The following is a 22,765-nucleotide window of genomic DNA, read 5'->3' as shown; positions in this document are numbered from 1 at the left end:
TACTTTTCCCTCAAGAGTGGGCCTCGGGCACTCAGCCTTAAGGCACCCATGGGCCTCCTTTTCCAGGGGCTTGGGGAGACGTCCCGCGACAAACTTGGCTACCTTGTCACCGGGAGCAGAAGCAGCAGACCGTGGATGGATAATCTCTTCAGGGTCCAGCATGCCTGAGTCCACCCCTGGAGCAGAGGGCAGAAGGACCACAGGGCGCCACAGGCGTGAGGGCCCGCCTCCTCTGCCGAATCTCCCTGGGAGTCCTCAACAGGTTCGGGAGAAACCGGACCAGGAGTCCCCGGGGGCTTGGCTGCCAGAAGGGGGGTTGGGGGAGTGGGTGTTACTTTTGCTAGAAAGGCACTCTTCAGGCATGCAAACGCGTCTGTGTCCACCCTCTTAGTGAATTTCTTTTTAGGTGGGGGGGGTTCGTCCCCTGAGGGGAGGCTAGGAGTGGAGGCAGGGAGCTCTGAGTGGGCCTGTGCCAATTTTGCGCACTCCTGGACTATCCTGTCCAACAGGCGCTGTTCCATAGGCCCAACCACCTCATGAACCAGCCTATAGATGGAGGAGTCGACAGCGTCGTAAAAATCGTCGTCCCATTGTATATATGCTTGGGAATCCTCCTCATAAGTGCAATCCTTCATCTCCATTATTTGCAGCAGGTCAGGCTAATACCTCCTTCGTAGAAGGACATATGGAAGCGCAAGTATGCCTAAAATATATAGAAGCTGGGGGACCCAGACAGTGAAAGGCTTAGACCATAGGTCCACAATGGGGCTTGCACGAACCCTAGCGCACAAAAACAGCCCTTAGGAATTCCTGACATGGCCCCACTGTCTCACCGTGCACCTTAATGAGGTTAAAACCTCTGAGATAATGCCAGTGCAATCTTACGCCTTCAGACATCACCCAGAGTTCACCCGCAATACAGACCCCTACCGGGGCGTCCAATAAACAAAATAATGTAGGGATACTGACCCGGGAGCCCGGGCATAAGTCAGACAGCGGGGGGAAACGCTCTGTCTGCACGTCTCCTGCAGCACGGTCTGTCCGATTTGAAGAGACGCATGCACCAGGGTCAGCGAGACAAGACAATACGCCTAGCGGGCCTTCAGTGCACCACAACCATAATGGCCCCAGCCACGTAAGGAGCGCAAAAGCACTCCAGCGGCCGGGGGAATCTGGAAATTAAACCACGAGCACCGCGCACAATAATTGGGCAATTAACAATACTCTGTGAATCTTCCCGGGGGGGCGCGTCTCAGCAGGGAAAGAGTTTTACTAACATAATTCTACACAAAGCATGAGATTAGAAAAAACACACTTAACTGGCTGCGAAGCAGCGAAGAAAGATGAGGAACTAACAGTGTGAAGGGACTATATGTGGTTTCATGGACACTATGGAAGAACTATGATGTGGATCTCCCTTTGGTTCATGGGAGTTGATGTTTTTTCCTCAAAGTTTTGTCTTTCGGGCTGCTATGAAATTTGTGATGCAATAAAGCGAAGAAAGACTTAGCATAATCAGAGCCTCTGGTCCTGACATAGACTTGCATTTTTGGGGTGTCAAGAACAGAAACCAATTAAGGATTCTCTTTGGGACAGTCGTGGACATATTATTAACTCAGAATCAAAAAAACATACGTATATATTCTAGCACACAGCAGCTCAAACATTTTGTAGCCCCCATAAAAACTACAATGGGTGATACTTTTGGTGTTTGTTATCAGGGTGACCCGATCGCACCAGAGGGAAGCCATTCGAGGCCTACAGCTAAAGAGTCTTCAAGAGATGGCGCAGCTGCTTTCCACACCCGTCAGAAGTCTGAGGTATGAATTGATTAAAGGGCAATACTATTTTTAATATTGTACAAATTTTATGGTATGGTAACTTTGTGTGCTGTTTCTTTAGATATCTTGTTGCTGTATTCAGCTGGAAATATTACGTACTTCGTAATATCTTGTTAATTATGTTCACCCATATTTGTTTATTTAATATAATAATGACTAAAATGTACAATTCTTATCTCATTTTTTAAATAGCAGGTTTCAAATCCTATCAAAAACATCACAATAAACGTCACAATACTAATTTAATTTAATTTCATGTATCGCCTTCCTTAGAAAATGCTGTATGTTTTTTAATATATTGTCATGAGCTCCAGACATGTTAGTGCTTTAGTGAGATGTCTTCGTTTAATAAACAATGTACTCCTTCCCAAGAAAGACATAACCAGTCTGTCTTCTCTTATTTTTCAGTCCATCCCACTTATTGATACTTTTTGTTACTTGTTGACTAATAGGGAGCAGTTTATCATGAAATCCATGGTGAGGATGGATCGTCATCGAAAGAAAATAGACATATTTATAGCGACACTGTGCCCAGGAGAGTTGGAAGTTTTTACAGAGGTAAATTTGCACTATCATACCATATTTGTTTGTAGCTACGGATTATTGTGCTGTTCCATTTAGAATGTGGGGCAATGGAAATTCTTGCATGGTGAAGATGAGAGAATAAAATTCTAAGTAATCAATCATGCAATTTTAGGTCCAATTTTCAACACAACACATGTAAGGTGTTTTTGCTGATATTTTACGCTTGTGGTTTTTATCTTGATTAGTCAGGATGCTTCTATTGAAATGAAGCAGATATGTGAAGATTCATTGTGCAATATATTTTTTTTAAGATAATATTTACACTGAATTAAAAGCGCCTTTGGCCTTTTTTTCATTTATTGCAACCTGCTACCTGATTTGTTAGGCCGAGCCTGAGTCAGCGCGCATATGCTGCTCTGGCGGTCTGTTGTAGTAGAGTATGGAAGAGAAGCCCCACTCACTCTCCGCCCATATTTTTCATTGGCTTGTGCATTTGCCCTTCGTAAATGCTGGCTTCCGATTGGTTACTAGGCTTGTTAGCCCCTCCTTAGTACTGCCTTGTCTTCATTTGTAACCTCCCATGGCTACTGGCCCCTTTACTTCGGTTGTTACACGGCACATCTTATTTAGTCTTGTAAGCACTATTTTCTTCATTGAGTTTTGAGTTTCTGTTCGTGCCTTGTAACATTCAGCATGCCGTGTAACATTCAGCATGCGTGCTGCAAATATTTTTTTTCTTAATTTACGTTGGTTAAAATCGCCGCATACGCATTGTAACCAAAGTAAGTAAAGAGGGAAAAAAAGATGTGTGGCTGTCATTTTTTCTCTTGTTTTAACTTTGGTTACAGTCGCGGCACTTGTACATCTTAAGCTAAAGCGCCGTGCCGCGATTGCTTCAAAAGTAAAGAAATAGAAAGAATGTGTTTTTCTATTTCCTTACTTTTGAAGCAATCAGGGCAACCGTACTTTAGTTTAAGATGATTACAGCTAAAGCACGAGTGCCACGATAGCATGCAAAGGCTGGTTTATGGGTGAACAAAGCGATACCAAAAGGGATAATGGACCCTTATCAGCCAGGCTATCTTGAATCCAGTGGCAAAGTGAGCAACGGACCCACGTCTGGGCATACCCTACCAACTTAGGGCGAACAAAGCGATACCAAAAGGGATGATGGACGGAGCGCCTGAGCAAATCAAACACTCACCCCCAGTCAACTGATATGGGTTTAATCCATCATCATTCTTTAGCTCACTCCACCACCCCAGTTCAGACAAGGCCATATGCAAATCAGTCTGACCCTGTGCCTCATGGGAACAGTCCAGCCCGAACTGCCAAGCCATGTCTTCCCTGGACCAGAAACAAGCATCCTGGGACCGGTTTCAGGGTTCATAACCCTCATCAGCCAGGCTATCTTGAATCCAGTGGCAAAGTGAGCAAGAGACCCACGTCTGGGCATACACTGCCAACTTAGGGCGAACAAAGCGATACCAAAAGGGATGATGGACGGAGCGCCTGAGCAAATCAAACACTCACCCCCAGTCAACTGATCTGGGTTTAATCCATCATCATTCTTTAGCTCACTCCACCACCCCAGTTCAGACAAGGCCATATGCAAATCAGTCTGACCCTGTGCCTCATGGGAACAGTCCAGCCCGAACTGCCAAGCCATGTCTTCCCTGGACCGGAAACAAGCATCCTGGGACCGGTTTTGGGTTCATAACCCTCATCAGCCAGGCTATCTTGAATCCAGTGGCAAAGTGAGCAAGAGACCCACGTCCGGGCATACCCTGCCAACTTAGGGCGAACAAAGCAATAACAAAAGTGATGATGGTCGGAGCGCCTGAGCAAATCAAACACTCACCCCCAGTCAACTGATCTGGGTTTAATCCATCATCATTCTTTAGCTCACTCCACCACCTCAGTTCAGACAAGGCCATATGCAAATCCGTCTGACCCTGTGCCTCATGGGAACAGTCCAGCCCGAACTGCCAAGCCATGTCTTCCCTGGACCGGAAACAAGCATCCTGGGACCGGTTTCGGGTTCATAACCCGCATCAGCCAGGCTATCTTGAATCCAGTGGCAAAGTGAGCAAGGGACCCACGTCTGGGCATACCCGGCCAACTTAGGGCAAACAAAGCGATACCAAAAGGGATGATGGACGGAGCGCCTGAGGAAATCAAACACTCACCCCCAGTCAACTGATCTGGGTTTAATCCATCATCATTCTTTAGCTCACTCCACCACCCCAGTTGCATATAGCCAGGTCTAAACTGGGGTGGCATGGTGAGCAAAAGAATGATGGATTTAACCCAGATCTCTTGACTGGGGGTAAATGTTTTGATTTGTTCTGCATTTCGTCCATCAATTGTGTGTCTTTTGCTTTGGTTTATGGGACGGGAGTAGAAATAAATATACCTTCAAGTACTAGGCTGAGTGTGCGTGAACATTTCGCTGTTACTCGCTGTTACTTCAGTACGGATGCACTGAAGAAAACGTAACAATAAAACACGGTTCAAGGAAATCGAGGCTTTTCCTTCATTCCGGTATTATGCGCTTATTGCCTCCCTGCATCGTTTTTTGTGACCTGTTAACAGCTCTGGCGGTGCTCCCCGCAGTGTAGTAGGTTTGACTTTGTGTCTGTTTTCCTGTGAATGGTTGCAGCCACTTCATGTTTTTGCTGACCGGATTTGTGAATTACTCCGTGGTGAAGATGCTGCTAACAGCATGTCGTAGCTCGTATATGGGTGTAAAGTCAAGCAAGCTATGTATAATTCGAAAAGTCCTCAGTAATCACAGGAGTTTTTTATGTTTAATCTGAGTTGTAATCGTCGCCTGTGGAGTATTGAAACACAGGCCTGTATCCTAGAGCAAAACTTTTTATGGCTGAATAAGTATAACATGCATTCTGTTCCATATAGTTAGAGACTTTCATGCAGGTTTCCAATATCTAACGTTTACTCCCTGCAATGTTAACCTCGTAGCTGCAGCACGGCCATTGTCCAGGCAGACCTTGGCCAGTGGAAAATACACAGGGATTAATGTTAGTGGCTATTGGGCCTAGACGGCTACATCATGAATAACGTTGCTTCGTTTTCTTCTTAGTTGAACAAGTCCCCCGTTAGCACTTGACCTTCCCTTTAGTAGACTAGTTAGAATATATTCCCATAATTGTCCTATCTTGACTACGCATACAAGTTCCCACATTAATTAAACACATTTAGAAACGTGATCAGATGTGCTGTGTGCTGATTGTAGCATCCTGTATTACTTATGCATGTTATCCGTTCTACTTATGTTTGATTGCACAGAATTGGAGGTTGCCAAGAAAGTGTGCTTCTTTTTTCTGCATTTCATTAGCCTTTAATTATTTAACTTCAAGTTATTGCACTGCTTTTTGTAGATAGATAGATAGATAGATAGATAGATAGATACATAGATACATAGATACATAGATACTGAACTTGTAGCTTTTGTGGAGAAAATGCAAATGTCAGATTTTATACACCCACTTTGGTGATATTGTAATACTTCTGAATAGTCTGGTCAGAGCAGGAAATATCCTAGTGTAAATTCTTCCAGGTTATGCCTTTTATTAGTTTCAAAATGTGTCTGCTTTATTGTAGATTGAAAACGATACATTAAATCACTGCTGTTCAGTGTTGTTTTAACGAGCGGGTTGTGGGACGTCCCCTTTGCTCAATAAAAAAAAGTTATAATAAAAGAAATCATTTGAGTAGCTCTTACTATTCAGGAACAACAGATCAAGCCACACTTGAATGGAGTTCAATCAATCAATCAATCATGGCATTTGTAAAGCGCACTACATACCTGCGAGGGTCTCCAAGGCGCTAGGGAGGTGGGGAGCTGCTACTGTTCGAAGAGCCAGGTCTTATTTGCTCTGCTATTTTTACCAAGTCTGCAAAGCAGGTAGAGGATTTCTGAGGCTATCTGCATACAGTTGCATATAAGTGATGTGATGTTTGTACTACAGCCGTAGTTTAAGTTTTCCAGTTGATGCCTTGTAATCCCTCCCCCTGTCTTTGTATTTTTTAATGCATTTGAATTCAGGATGGGATGAGTGGCCACAAAATGGCGCAGGCCTGCTTCAATTTACACGATCCGGCCGGTCGTGTACACATTTTTCGTTTGAAAGCCCTGCCGGTCTCCTTTTTCTCATCGGATCCCCACTGGGTGGCACAAAAGGGCTGTTTCATTGGTGTCTTGTTATTAACGCTTTCCAACTAAACATTCACCTCTGTCTGGTCCCAGCCAATCTTGGGATCCTCTACTTTTGCCCATCTGAAATCCCTATCATAATCTAACCGTGCCATCCCGCTGTACATTGCATGTGCCTTCAACATTTTGTTAGAATAAAATATCAATGGTGCCGCTAGCTCAGGCTTCCTTTCGAGTATCACTGTTGCAAAAACATTAAAACCAAAGAGCCAATTCGTGATTGACTCTTCTACCTTCGGCTTCCTCTCCTTGGAAGAGCTATCCCACCCCTCCTTTTCTTTTATCGCCACCTCTCTCCTTTTAGGCCTTATCAATGAGAATATGTCTATGAACTCCCCCTTTCAAATCTTTTCCTTAATATCAGAAGGAACATGAGAGGCTAATTTCCCAGGTTTGGACAACAATGTATCTTGCCCCCCAGAACCTTACCCCGCCACCAAGACTCTTGACTGCTGCCTCGGACCCCTTACCTGTTGGGGCACCTGTGGGTGCACTTGGATTTGCTGGGGGCTCTTGACCCACTGCCATAGGGGCTGTGCTTGGTCCATCCTTCGCCTGCGCCATTAGTTCTATTTGTTTATGCAATTCACTCATGGTGCCCTCTAAGGCCGGTAGGATGCCCACGGGGCCTCTGAGGCACTGCTGCCCTGGCTCCCAGATGAAGGTGCTGCTAACTGCGCTATTAAACCCTGGGCCGGTCCTCCTCCCCCATCAAGACACTCGCCGCAGGTGCCTGCACTACCGCCATTGTACATGGGGATGCGGGAGCCAATGCCCTCAGCGCCCCATGTATCTGAGCCAGTACTGCACCTACATCATTTGAACCAGGGACCACTGGTTGTACTATAGCCGGTAATGCAGTCATGTTGGGTGTCCCCTGTGGCACTTCACTGGCGGGCGGTCGACCAACCTCCTCTGACTGCCGTTCTTGTGGTGAATCAGAATCTGGCAATCGCTAAATACGAGCAACCCCGGAAATCAGCTACTCTTCGCCCTTTGCTTAATGTGGTGGGACCCTAAACGCTCAGTTGTTATGTGAGGAGGAGGGGTGAGGGAGGGAAATAAACAACGAGCTACTCCCCCTTCCACTTAATGCCCCGGGCAGCCGTAGGAAAAAGGACTTGAGGGGTCACAAAATCCCGTTCCCACCAATGGCAATACCAAATGCTCAATGCCTCCCCCGCGACTGCCCACTGAACCAGCCGAAGGCCCCACCCTTTACCTCTGTGTGCTGGAAAAGCACACCAACCACCAACTCGTTTTGCGCTTCCTGCCGCCTATATCCCCTGGACTTGAAGACCGTGCTGCTATGATGGCCCAGTGCACTCCTTCGACCCCTCGAAGATCGGTGGAACTTCCTCGACGACCACTTCTGTCCGTCGATGACGACGCGCACCGGCCCCTGTTCCTGTCGTCCGATCGTCGACCACCACCTGCAGAGGAGACAAAAGAAACAGGATGGCTCCACGAAGATTCAGATGGAGTCCACTGTGACCAGGGCCGGCACTGTAGAAAAGAGAGGATGAGGGCCAGGGCCAGGTGCCCTAAATAGGCCCCCACCAACTCCTCCCCCCCATTGCCGGTCCCGGCAGGAAGTGATGTCACATCCTGCCCTGGAAGTGATTCTTCAGTCGCCTATCGGATGACCCGGGAGTCTGGAGGGCATGGCCGGACTCCCAGGTCGCCGGGTCCTAATGGCACGCTTTCTTACAGTCCGCGCTCTACCATTTGCGTGGCTCTGCTTGATAGCCTGGGTATTTTCTCTGAAATACATTCTTCCGTTCTGGCAGCAGCCCTTTAAAGGATTGGGCTGCAGGGGTCATAGGAAGAAGTGAAAACACAAAGATTTGTTAAGTGATGGTCTTTTGAAGGCCTGTGAAATACTTTTACTGAGTTTGAGGCGTCAGCCCTGGCCCAGCCTATGACAGTTCAAGTAGTGCGTTTGTCCTGGAAGCGGAAGCTGCACATCCTGGGCCACGGCGTATGATGGGTGGTAGACGGGTGGCTATAGCCCTTACAGTCCGGCGGGTGTTTCAAGCCTGGTTACTACCAAAGCAGATAAGCTGTAGGTTACTGAATCCCTGAGAAGATGAAGGAAGTAGCAGAGTAGCAAATGTATTTAGTCCATTGGTGTGCCCACTGGTCTTCAATAATGTAACTAAAGTGGACGAGTCTACATGGATAAATTGCCATAGCAACATAAAAGAGGTAGGGTGTGTGAGTGTCAGCCAGTATCTGTACTGAAAGAGGTGGAGGAGAACTAGAAAAGGGATCGCTGACAGGTCTAAGTAAATGTCAGAAAAGGAGGAGGAGATACTAAATTAAGAAAGAGCACAAAGAACTTCTACTTAAAAAAAACGCAAAAAAAAGTGGGAAAGCTACTTGCAAAGGAATGTTAGCCCTGGGAAGGAGAAGCAGTGGTAGTAATGGTAGGATACAGCAATATGGTGAGGAGAAGGGATCCGATGATGGTCTCTGAAGACAATGATGTACAGGTGGAGGACTGAGTAAAACACTACATAGAACTTACTGAAAAAGTGTAGAGTTAAATTGCGTAATAACCTCCATGCAGTACGAGTGGAAAGCAACCATTAGAATGTTTACTCTTAAAGTATCAGACATACTTCAGTAACATATGATATTCGTACATGCTATTAATCCTAGAAGTCGGGCCATACTGCCATGAACAAACCCCATCTTGACAGCACATCACTTTAACGTTCCACTTTCACCAGAATTGCACTGGACGTGAGACTCATAGTGGGGTAACATTGTCAGCAGTTTATGGATAATACAACGCACCATATCAATTTGTGTCTTGCAGGCAGTGACATCATTTAAAAACTTAGCATTGTGTTTCACTAATATCAATGACTTTGCATCCTTCACTTTGTTACCAGTTGGGTGTTTTTGACTGTTTCTCGTATACTTCAGATTCCTGGTTTCAACTTGCTACTATTGGTCCATTTGCTCCATGTGTCATGCCTCTACCTGGCGTGCTTTTTGCGTGCGCTTTACTTGTTTATTCCTGCCCTTTATACAGAGACGGGATAGCCAAACAGGGGTGAGGGGTCGTCCTTTTTGCTCCGGCCCCATCTTACCCGGGCACCGCCGCCTAGGCTGTTTTGGGCCCACTGTCAGGTTATGTCTATGGCCCCTTAAGGCCTCCTTCGCCCTTTGGGCCTCTTCCTTAACCCAAGAAGTCAGGCCATAAGGCCATGACAAAAACACCACCTTGACATCACATCACTTTAACGTTCCACTTTTCCCAGGACTGCACTAGAGGCAAGACTTATTTTGGGGTAACTTTGGGTGCGGTTTATTGATCATACAACACACCATATCAAGTTGCCGCTCGCAGGCAGTGACATAATTTCAAAAGTTATCTTTGTGAGCTCGCCAATATCAATGACTTGTGCCCGCCTGTCAGTTAATCGCATGGAAACGGGAGCAAACCAGGCCTCAGGTGTTATGCTTTTCGTCCCACTCTGCAACAGCTTTCTGCATTCAGGACTCTCACTAAAGGTCTAACTCCTACTGTGGTCTACCTCTAGACCGGCACACCACCTGCATGCATCAGAAAGTGTGGGAACAGCAGAGCACGAGTCGGGGGTACACGCGGGTGGACGGTGTCCACCCACTATTTTCACAGGGTGAACGCCATCAACCCTGCCAAGAATTTGGGCCCCACTGACTAATGTGCTGATTTGGTCCCAGCACAATTTCCAAACACCGGGACACTTTCAGCAGCGCCTGTACGTTGTCTGCTGTCCATCTGCAACAAGCAACAACGTGCAGGCGGGGACGGGGCTTTCTGATTTTAGACTCCTGCTGGGCCCTTCGCCTACCATAGACGGACGGACTTCTGATGGCAGCAGATTAACGGCACCCATGGGCCCTAATATACGACTGGCCCAACTGTGTTTCTACTTTACAGTGTAATTCGGAACCTTGGAATCTTTTGGGCCATACCTGATTTGAATGTTTGAATTTTTACTACCCATTTTCCTGATCATAAGAGGTGTTGTGGAACCCTCGTATTTCATGCGAAGTGCCATCCTTCCGCTCTCTCGTCCTGGAGCCATTTGGCCCTCCCACACTATCCAACCATCCAGTTGATGATGGTTTATGTACCTCCTTTGTTAACATTCCCAGGTGCCCCTATTCAGGCCAGAGGAAGATCCCGTCGTAAGGACTTAAGCAGCCTACTCCATAGTGGGGTCAAAACGTCGACTTTGTTTCCCTGTTTTACCAGTTTGATCCACAGTGATTTTCAACTGTGATATTACGAACAATGGCCTGGTATTCAGTTTCTGTTAACTGCGAGGCTGAGGAAAGCCGGTTTTATTGTAGATATTGATGTGATGGATGTATTGTCACGACCTTCCCTTCTCACTTTTCCTACCCTCACTTGATGCACACTACCTTTTCCTTTCTCTTCCCCCCCTTTTGCGTGGGGCACTTACTTGGTACATATTTTTATTTCTTGGTGATATAAGAGCATATGTTCAATGTGATTAAATAACATTGGACGACAAACATTGTTTTACTAGTGTGTTTTTTTTATAAGAGGCCCTCAAATGTGTGTGCTTCTCAAGTTTGCTCTACTGGGACTACCTTCCCTACTGTGTGGGTCCATAACAAAGGCCGAATTTGAGGGGCCATCGGCCTCCTTTTATTCGAGTCTCTTGGCTGGGAGCAGTCAGGAGCCTCACACCTGATTAAAATGAAGCAGAGGGGAACAAAGGCTCAAACCTTGTTAGCACTTTACACATACTTAAGAGAGGCAGCTTTTCACTTTGTTCAATCCTGGTTTAGGAGATATGCATGCACTGTAAGAATGACAGATGTGCTGGTCTTTCCCAGTATTTACACAAAACAAAATTGCATTTATTTAGAGCTTACTGCCCCTGAGGAGGAGTTGAAATAATTTAAGTACCACCATTTTTTCTTGTATAGCCCTACTCATCCCAATGCAGGGTGTCAGAGCGCTTTACATCAGACGTGCATGTTACATATACAATAAATTAAATACATTTGTAAATGCATTTACAGGATGTGTTACATAAAACTGGGGGACTACAAGGTGTAGAAGTCACATTTCATCATCCATAGCTCACTGTGCTATTATCCTCGCAATGCGCTCAGATGTACACATGCCAGACCTGCTAAACATATATGTGAGGACTTTAGATCTGATGTCACTTCTTGTGATGCCACTTACTGTAAAGTCGTGGCTTGTGATGCCACTTTCTATGATGTCAATTCCTGTGATGCCATGTCTGAGCTCGTGTGCCCTGATTTTGTGGGCCGTGATGTTGTGCGCCGTGATGTCGTGCACCGTGATGTCATGTGCTGTGGTGTTGCGTGCGTGATGGTACGCATGTGAGGTCACCTGCATACTGCCTAACTAGGTTAGTCCCCCCACTTCTTTTTTTAGGACTTGTGCCCTGGGGAAAAGGAAGTCTTAGGGAGTCGGTGGCGGCTCGACCTGCATCACCTTTGGTGGATGCCTCGAAGGCGCATCATCAGCCGCTCTCATTTGTTCCATGGTAGGTGTCTAAAGGATGTCAATGGCAGATAGGATTGTAGCAAGGGTGGCTAGGGCCCTAATGCAGACAATGGGAAATGAGCCCCATTCCTTGGTTTGGTTGTAAAAAGCTACAATTGGGGTAAAGTGGGCCCCTGAGAACACTGGGCCCAGGTGCCAGTGCACATGCTGCACTGTTCACAGCTGAGTCTCTGGATATGGACACAAATGTGAGACGACCCGTAGTTTAAAGCGCTCATTTGCCTTGCCTGTCATGATGTCTGGTAATGTCATGGCTATTTGAACATGATTTATACATGTTCCACTACAAAGTGCTCGTTTTTTTCCCAAACGGATCTCGGAACATTCTTAATTGTCCTCTCATTGGAAATGATTTTATATTCTGTTATTCTAGCATTATATAGCTGTTAGTTGCATTATATATATATATTTTTAAACCTTCAACTCTTGTAAGGCATATTTATCTCAACCGCCTCCATGTACAGTGGGCTGTGCTTGGAGTTTTAACAAATATGCTCTGTCCTTACAGCTCTTGAAGAAAAGGAAGTTCTGTAATGCAACATGACAAGTTACAAAGTTAGAATGAATTATTTATTCCTACATCAAAACACTTTTTAGATACAATTTGTAGAGCATGAGCATGATCTGAATAATCAAAAGAAAGCACAGATGCATCAGCGAATCCTAAAGCAGGAGGGAAACGCATTTTAAGCGTAGAGTTGGAATATGCAGTAGTTGCGAAGCCCAGATCTCCGGTCATTTGACGTCACCTTCGCACTCCAATGTCTGCAGGGATCCCTGGTGGCTTCACTAAAGTGTCACATGGTGCATCACGGTGCAGTGGTTTCCGAATATAACAACCTCATAGTTGGCAACCTTTGAAAAAAAAATACCGGGACACTTTGCAGCCCAGGGCCGCTGCAGATAGAAAGTTCTTGTTTGCGTACCTGTGTGTAATAAAGAGGAACAGTTTCTGCAACAATATTACCCGGGACTAGCCCTGCAAAAACGGGTCAGTTGGCAACTATGCAGCCTCTTGCCTCCTGCCACCGAAAATGCAGCTGCCATATTGTCCCCTCTGTCTCCTTACTAGTCCAGCCCACTGCAGCACTAGAACAGGAGTCAGGGGTCTCTTGCTGTCAAGTTGCTCTTTGGCATTGGGGTATGAATACTGTAAAAAGGTGATTTTGCTGTTTCGAGTGGTGATGTTTATAGTTCTGATTTAAGCGCCGCTGACCACAAGGCTTATTGTGACCAGTTCCTTAAAATACACATAGGCCTTGCTTATGAGTTAAATGGAATTCCATGCAGAGATTCCCAGCAGCCAGAGTTAATATTACCGGCCGGTATCTCCACATGGAATTCCAACTACTGCGAGTTAGATACCTTGAAACCACGTAGACATGGAATTACTGTGTGGAATTCCGCACCGTGTTCCCTGCTCTGAGGGGTTTAATGTTCCCATTTACGGAGGTACGGAGGAGCGTCGCCTCACTTAATTGCCCCAGAAATGCCCCAGAGACGAAAAATAAAATGGTAATGAAGTTAATTCATTCCATTTTATTTTCCATCAACCCGTCCTAAACCGAGTGTCAAGACGACGGCCAGCCTGACATGCGCACAATAAAGCTCTCAACCTGGCATTCCAAGACAGCCAGGTTGAGAGCCTACACAAGCCTCCAGTGTCCTTGGGAGCGGCGAGAGAGACCGCTCCCTCCAATCCTAGCACTGCTCTCATGCAGCATCAGGATTGGTGAGGACGTGTCTCCGGAAAACATGCTATTTCTTTTATGTATTTAATTTTATTTATGTTTTTAATTTTTTAAAATTTATTAATCCATTTTCCCACCCCTCCAATCAGCGTATTTTCCAGGCGCCGCTGCCTGCTTTGTGGAGGCAAAGGGGAGAATAGTTTTGGCAGGGCAGAGTGTTGCCGAAGAAAACTTTTGGTGCGGACCGAGGGTTGAGGCTTGGCTATTGTTGCAGCCAAAGACTCATGCGATTTTACCAGCCTGAATTTCCGGCCAGTGTCAGGTCCCATGCTCACACTCCTGAGGAAAACCAGGTGTGGAAATACAGGTTCATTCATGATCAGCAGTATCCAAGGGTGATATATTGCTCCACCTGACTGGTAATCAGTTCCTTACCATGGACTTTAAACTTCATCGTACTATTTCAATACAAATTTTAAAACGAGCTAAAACTGTAAAAAGGCAACTTGATCTGATGAGACAGAGGTAGCCATTATACGTAAAGGATCAATTACCAATACATCAGTTTTTAAAAACATTCGGTACAAAAAATTTGCCAAGCACTTTTCAAGGCAGAGCATGGTTTAAGTTTTGTATTCAGCAATTTCAGAAATAACATATGGATTTATCCCTTATTAGTCTCAATCCCATCTCTCAGTTTCCGTTCTCAGCGAGTGTCCCCCTGTTCTAAGTGGAAACTACATTTTCCTTTAGTTTATATTCTTAGAGCATTACTGTGTAATGTTGAGGTTTTTTAAGTACCTCTGATTCTGCAGCTAATTCATTTTACACTTTACTAAGGCTCTAAATTAATTATAAATATTAGAATAAACAGGAAACCCTATTGAATCAATGTTCCAACATTTTTAGAAAAAATGTTCATTTAATCATTTGAATTTATACAGTACTTTTATTCAAAACACTTGTTAGTTCACAGTTCAAACTGAATAACAGAGGAAAAATGGTGTGAAACATCAGCAAAATAACAAACGCCGATCATGTCATTCCTGAGTTTTGAATTCAAGAAGGTAAAAGAACTCAGATGGTAACCCTTGATTGACCAAACATAGGTGTTTGGTAGGTTGATAACGGATGATGTCAAGTGACATCAATCAGTCATTTAATCAATTAAAAGTTTATTAGGTGAAAACAGCGTAACTAAGAAAAACAACAATAAAATCACAAATAACCATTGTCTGCAGTTCAGGATGGCTATGAACCGAAATAAAGAGTAACAAATAATTAGACCGATCTAAAACATGTAAATAAAGAAATGCCGGTCTACAATTGATAAAAATGCAGGTTTTCAGCCAATGAACCAAATTCTTGACAAATAAATGTATAAATTATACATTAAAAAAATGCATAAATGTTTTAACAGATACATGGTCACATGGGCAGGTATTAGCATCGTCAAATTTGGACGAACCTAGAGGAAAACCTAAAGAAAGATTAATTGAGCTCGCCCTGAATTTATTTAACAACCATCAATCATACGATGAACTAAATTGTCACATAGGGTTCCATCCCATGTCTAGTCTTTACTAACAGATGAGACCTAACTGAGGTATTGCAGAGGTCTTGTCTTGTTGTTCCTTCTCAGGGGTGCAAAGTAAATCCAATTAATCTTGTACCCCGTGTTTGTCCTTTTGACAAATAATCCAAGGATGTGTAAACAAATCTGCTCTACCTAATTCAGGACAAAGTTTTCTAATATAATTGTACCATGGGATGTTAGAGGCCCCATCAAACTTCAGACAGTCCCACTCCCGATCTCCCAATTAAATTCCACAGGCAGGTCTCTCCAAATCAAAAGCCATAATAATAAAGGAGCTGCACGAAGATGATCAATCAAATATTTTCGACCCAGCTCTTTATGAGAAACAAAGCTAGAAGTTCCTCTTAAGAGGCCCAGTAAGTTCCTGCAGACATGCAGATAAAGCGGTAAAATCCTCTTAACACAGTTGTAAAATATTACATATATAATGAAATTGAAAACGAAAACCCATAGGTAACCAACACAGTCAGAACTAATGAGGTTTAATGTAATCAGAAATTCCTAGACCAAATTGAATTCAAACAGGCGAGTGAAGAATTGATTATAATTAAAGTAAACCATACTGTGCAAAACCTATATAAAGAGAAGAACAATTGTCTAAATGAGACAAGTTGAAACTGAGCATGAGAAGTGTCACAGTGGATTTTCTTAATATTGTACAGTTGGTAACAGAATCTCTGGCAGACCAGTGAGTCAGAAATTATACCAAGGCTATGAGCACCCTCAGTAGGTCTAAAGGAAGATGGGGGACAGGAAATAGAGTGAAGAGGTGAAATGGAATCTGTAGCAAAAAAGTGTGTCTATTTTTAGGCTGTTTTAAATTGAAAAATGGCAGAAGAGCACGCAGAAAAAAACAATAAGGGCCATATGTATCAAAACAGAGTTTTGCGATTCTCAAATTGCGATTTTTAGAGAATCACAATTAGAGAATTGCAAAATTCAATGTATGTAGTATTTACAAACATTTTAGCGAATCCTACATATTCCTAATTTGCGATCCCGATAGGCTAGGAGGCCCATAGGAATGAATGGGAAGACATTCTCAATTTTGGATTACCAATTAGAGAATCGCAATTTGAGAATGCAATTTCAAGGTTGCAAGGGTGCAAAAAGGACACCCTGTTGCACCCCTGAAATATGCATGTGTGCACATTGTGCACACATACATGCTCTGAGGGCATGTATGCGCGACATATGGCACTTTAAAAAAATCAAAAAAGTGCTTTTTTAAAGAAAGTCGCAAATTACCACCGACTTGAAGTTGGTGGTAATTTGCAATTCCTTAAGGCCAAATAGCAAATTTCTGGTGCTTCCAGAATTGCATTTAAGGAATCGCAATTTGCAATTCCTTAATTGCATTCGCAAAATAGAGAATCACAAATTTTGCGATTCTCTATTTTGCGATGGCCTTTTGGGATGATACATCCCAAAAGGCTTTTTCCCATTCGCAAACGGGAAAAGGGCTTTATTCATGTGGCCCTAAATTAAGGAGAGTAGAAATAAGCCTCAGTGTACATAGCATAAAAATGTGTATCAAAACCTACAGAAAAAAATAAAAGAAAATAAGGGAACTCTGTAGAGCATAAATAGTATAAACTCTTAAGCAGGTGTTGTACTAAACCTTGAAAGGTGCAGCAAAAGAAACGACTTGATACATAAGAGAAAAACCAGGAAAGAACAGTACCAGAAATCCCCATAGAACAAAGAAAGGACAGACAAGAAACAGAATCTACCATTTCGAAAGCAGTAGAAAGTTCCAAGCGTACCAGTATAGAAGCAATTTTTTGATGATAAGAGTGTGTGCAGTATAAAGTTAGATATTGTGAGTAGTGCTGTCTCTGTAGAATGGCCTGGACAGAACCCAGACTGAGATAAGAGAAGTCAATCAATCAATCAATCAATCAATCAATCAATCAATCAATCAAACAGGTGGCTTGTAAAGCGTGACTACTCACCCGTAAGGGTCTCATGCCACTAAGAAGTCAATTATTCTGTTAAAGAAAATGTGATAAGTTAGAATGAATGAGGTCTTCCAGAATCATTTATAGAGAATAGATTGGGAGATGTAAATGAAGGACCTACAGAAGGTTTTTTGAGTAAAGGAATGACAGTTACAGACTTTAATGCAGAAGGCAAAATAGTTAATAAGTGTGATAGATTAAAAAAAAGATAAGCTAAAGAAAGGGGGACAGTAAGAGAAGTTGTGAGGTTAGCACCGGAGCTAAGATTAGCAAAGTATGTTTTGGAAATTGGAACATAACCAGATAGTTAGTTATGTGTGTCCACAGGTGGGGTGTAAGGACATTATGTGGTCTTAGCACCTCGAGCTGCTACATTTAGAACCTGGGAGCCCAGGTTCGAATATTGACCTAACGCTAGGCTCAACATCATGTGATACTGGGCAGATCACTTAATCTCCCTGTCTAAATGTGTCTAAAATGTATTTGTATAATCCCCACTTGATGTACACGTTCTTGTAGATTGTCTCTCAACCGCTCACGTAACATATAGAGAGCTCTGTTTCTTCACAAATAGGTTTTCACCATATAATGGTTTTATATGTTCCATAAGATTTCAATACGCACACAAATTACTTTTCCCAGAGGTTTTTTAAAATATTCAACTGTCTGCCACTCTGTCTCGAGCCTTATCCAGTACCATGTTAAAGGCCCCTCCTAGAATTAGAGGTTCACAGGGGATGTTCTGTATTAGATTACCAAGGGTGTTTAGTGTTGTGGTTTGGAATACCTTGGGGATCATATGCATTTATTAAGAGTAGTTTTGTACCTTCCCACATGCATTAAATTGTAGCAAAGTTTTTTTTAAACATAGCTTTGTTGCTTTTCAATAACAAACATATAGTAATGATGGCACGCTGGTAAATTGTAATCCAAGTAGGTTTATTCAGGTAAGTAGACAGGTCATCATTAACAGCGATATAAGTCCTGTAAAGCAGCCTGTATCCAGATATCAACAGCCCCACCAGGAGCAGCCTGCTAGCTGCTCAGCCCCTCTCACCAACTGCCATTCCTAATCCAGTCACCCAGGCATTCTACTCAAGGTCCATTCACCAACATTCCATACATAAGGCGCACACACACAGGCTGAGCAGCTAGGACAGAGAAACATAGGGAATAAAACATCATGCAAGAATACTACAAAACAGTTGCCAACAGCATAGAGGGTCCTGCACAGTATAATTGAAGAAAACAATATATTCTTTATTTTGTTATCACTTTATATGCATCCGTTCAAACAATGTCAATGTATCTTCCCCATACTCTAACCCCAGTCTCGAGGACCAGACATGTCCCCGTCCTATCCTTAAGTGTGACCATCTAATCTATTTACTACAGAACTAAGGAAAGTTAATCCTAGGTTTCAATCAGCCCACTGGACCGCAGTGGAGTTCAGGAGCCCCAACAATCATAATTTTGCCACCTGCTTCCCAGGCTTAAGATGGAGGGGTTGAAGGGGAAAGCAAAGAAAGGGGAAGGCAAAGAAAGGAGAGGTGGGGGAAGCACCAGACTAGTAGCACTGCACTTATTAATATGCCATCTCTTCTTCTGGGTGTTGAAAGACATTCAATATTACTTTCCAGGCTGTAGTGGTTCCCATGTTCCCCCTACCTCGATTGGCATCTTTATACAGAAGTGAACCATTATGTCCAGCCCACTTGGCAACCTCCCTCTTTCAGTTTCCCACTCTGGGATGGCATATCTCCTTCCCATTCATAAGTGGGTGTCTTTTAGCCATCGCCAATGCCACATTAATGAATACATTACTGTGGCATAACTGCTGTTGTTATCTGTTGATGTTTTTATCCTGGGAAGGTGGTGACTTTTTTAAATTAAGATTGCCCTCTTCTTGATCCAAAGGTGTACCCTGAGTGACGTAGGAGATTGTACTTTCCCAGCCCAATAAGCTGTAAGTTATTACCCAGCAAGTGGGGTTCATGCAAGCATACTATGTCAGACGCTTGACTAGTCAAACATTTTTGCTCCACCTTTTGTTTAGTTTAGTTTCTCAGACTGTTACGTTCCATGTTAGGCAGCTCAACCTCCCTGCCGTTTACCTCATTTCCTAGATTTCTGATGGCCACTGTAATTGTTGGGTCTCTAGTCTTGTCTGGTCATGCATCTTTGTCATTTGTACACCATGTGGTATGTTAATCTCAAATGATTCCCATGCCAACTCTCTCTAGCCCCACATATTCCTCTGTGGTTTTACAACTACCTCCCCCACCCTCCAGTGGTACAATGATTTCTGCCACCCCATCTTTGTGTTAATATGCTGTACCAGTGTTGCTCAAAATGTACGCCACACAGGCAGAAGTGGAATATACTTTGTTAGGTTTTCAAAAAAGAATAAGGTTAACTGTTAAGTTCAGAGTTGAAACACGAAAAAAAGGCGGGGATGGCATAATGTTTGTATCTCCTCCCTCCACATTGTTCACCATCCCCATAATGTACTAATGGTGTTCATTTGGTGGGCTGCTTTCCTGTGAAACTGTTGTCTATCACCCACTTGTTTATCTCCATCCCTCCATAATAATATCCCATTTACCATGCAGGACTCTTCTTTGATTTCCTCCTTTTCTTGTTCTTGGGGACTGTCAGCCTCTAATGTCGCTTTGGTGTTGTCTTGTTTGGCTGCTTCTCCCCTTTTGCATCTCTGCCTGTATTCCCAGATCATTTTATTGTCAGATCTATGATTATTGCTTTCTTTTCTGCTCGGCCTCTTGGTGGATGTTGTCATTTTTTGTCTGCTCTACCTTTGCTGTCAATGGTGTTCTGTCGGGGTCTGTCTTTCTAGCCACTTCCATATCTCCAGGGGGTCTGGAAGTGCCATGCCTTCCCTTCTAAAATGACTCTCTGGCATGCAGGGAACATCATGAAATATGAGTTCTTGCCTCAGAAGATTTCCTTCACAGCATTGAAGCTTCTGCTTTGTTTCTGTACAGCCTCTATAAAATCCGGGTGCAGATGTATTCTTGCATTTTCGAATGATATTGTACCTCTTGTTCTTGACACTTCTTGCGCCTCTTCCCTGACGTTAAGCAAATTAGCTATAATTGCTCATGGTGGACTACCCAGTTTTGGTGGGAATTGCCTTTTCCTATATAAGTTAATAAGATAGTCTTCAGGGTTTAAGTACGATTGTAATTCAGTTTTCAACACAGTTCTGTGCATTGGCCCTCTTTCCCCTCTGGGACCCTAACCATTGGGATATTGCTTCTCTATGACTTTCCTTCTGTATCATATAGATGGGCTTATATCATTTTGTTTGTAGTATTCAAAGTCTTCATCAATATCCTGACGGTCTTTACTTCTATTGTTAGTTAAGCCAGTCCACATTTGTTTTGGCTCACTCTGTCACTTATTTTCAATCCAAAGAACGTTCATTTCGATATTTGACTAGTGTGTTTTTTGGTCCAGCACTGTCTACATGTCTTTTACTGGCATTGGAACTTCCATTAGTGTGGGTACAAGTAAGGATGTGGGTTGTTGCCCAGTTACATTTTCCCCTGATTACTGTTGCTTTTCCTCACATCATCTATTCCGTAGAAATGCAAATGTGTCTATCTGGTGTTTTGGTTGGATCTTGTGGCTTTCTTGTGGTCCATCTTGCTTTGTGATATATCTTTTCACCTACTACAGAGTTTCCACTTCTGGCTTCCTTTGATCCCCACTTAGATTCAGATCGCAGGGCCTTGTGACCAGGGTGTCGCTTCTGTGCTGCCTCTTTATCCTAATGTCTTTCAAAGTACTTAGCTTGCTGGGAGAGCAGATGGCATTAGGGTTGTTGTTGATCTGGATTACCCTTTGCTCCTGCGCTAATGCATAGTCCCTTCAGGCTTTTGGATTCTTCTCCCCGTGTCTCTCCTCTTGATCTTATCAGGTGCTTGTTCCTTCTGGGTATTATATAGCCTTCATTTTTCCCGCTTTCCTTCTAGTGTTTCATAGTCTTACATTGTGTAAACTAGAGGGGAAGAAGGAATGCCCCACAATCTAGCCTGCCTTATATTTTGTGCTGATTGTCTTTGTCATACAATGACGCTGTTTGGGAATCCAGCAAACACTTTGCCACTCCTATCTCATCCCCCTAAGTGTTGTGGCTTAGGATCCCATAGGCAAGTGTTCTGTTGGCTCTGGTGTTTTATGTTAAGTCCCACTTATGGCCTGCCTTTTTGAGCTGGTGATGCTTTCTTCTCTTAGTGCTCCTCCTTTCTTCAGGTCCAGTTTATGCAGTACCACTTGGAGGGGAGGAAGGGTGAAGAACAGACCCAGGTTCTGATGTCGCTTCGGCTTTTTTCTCCACCAGCTGGTTGATTCCGCTATGCCCAAGTTGCCTATGGACATCGCTGGTGGCTCTCGGGGAGTGAGCGGGTTTCTGATCCAGCATGTCACCTTGGCCCTCCTTTTGTTTTGTTTAACTCACCAGGCATATCTCACCTGCCACAGGTGCCTCACCACAGAACTACACTTTGAGGCTTCTTTGCAACCTTAAGAAATTTGACCGAGTATCATCTGCTAGGAGGAGTTTGCACTGGTTGCCCATAAATCAAACAATCAGGTTCAAGACTGTGCTTGGCACATTAAGTCTAATATAGAAAAGCTTCTCTGATGGAGTCTTTCATGTGAGGCATCAATATCCACAGAGACCACTAAAATTATCAGAGCAATCTTTATTACATATTCCAAAAACATAACTCGTATTACTTGGCCTTCAGGAAAGTAAATAAATCCTTCCTGTTTAAGTAATAAAGCTTGCTGAATTGTTGCCATCACGTGCTCCGTTTAGTTAGCTCTATTTTAGTTGTATATTGTAGATCCAAAAGGCCACTTAGGTGATGTACATTGTGCGGTATAGTAAATAAAATAAAATCAGTCAAAACTTAAATCTAAACCTGGTGTTTGCACCATTGATAACAGTGTGTGAGTATGTACAGGTAAATACAACTATTAGAATAAAAATAATAAATGAAAGAAAACTTAGAAAAAAGTAAAAACAGAAGATTCTTGACTGATGGAATGGCAGTGTTATAGACTAAACTTTGTTATCCAATTACTGTTCTATTAGACACTCATTAAACATGCTCCTACCATCTTGGTCTGCTGAGGGATAGGTCAATGAGTGACCTGGGAAGCCTTGAAGATTTGGAGTGGTGATGTGAACACCTACAGCGGTTGCAAAACAGGCGAGTTTCCCCCTAGTCCAGCTGAAACTACCGCACTTAGGTCTAGATGTCTGAAGCCTTTTTGCGTTCAAAAACTGCCTGATTCGCAGGGTCGGACTGTG

At 43.6% G+C, this 22,765-nt stretch overlaps 1 protein-coding gene across 4 annotated transcripts in view; it reads left to right on the top strand.

The window, feature by feature from the left end:
• Positions 1 to 22,765, top strand: part of CDKL5 (cyclin dependent kinase like 5) — a 1,167,948-nt gene that overhangs the window by 1,029,728 nt on the left and 115,455 nt on the right. For all 4 annotated transcript variants that reach the window (XM_085622653.1, XM_085622651.1, XM_085622652.1 and 1 more), the window contains exons 14-15: positions 1,722 to 1,820; positions 2,294 to 2,399. In XM_085622653.1, the coding sequence (XP_085478779.1) occupies positions 1,722 to 1,820; positions 2,294 to 2,399 (205 nt within the window). The remainder of the gene's footprint in view (positions 1 to 1,721; positions 1,821 to 2,293; positions 2,400 to 22,765) is intronic.

Source organism: Triturus cristatus, chromosome 8 (genome assembly GCF_964204655.1).
Source record: "Triturus cristatus chromosome 8, aTriCri1.1, whole genome shotgun sequence".
NCBI lineage: Eukaryota > Metazoa > Chordata > Amphibia > Caudata > Salamandridae > Triturus > Triturus cristatus.
Note: the sequence above shows the minus strand (reverse complement) of the source record. Positions and strands in the feature narration are given on the sequence as shown.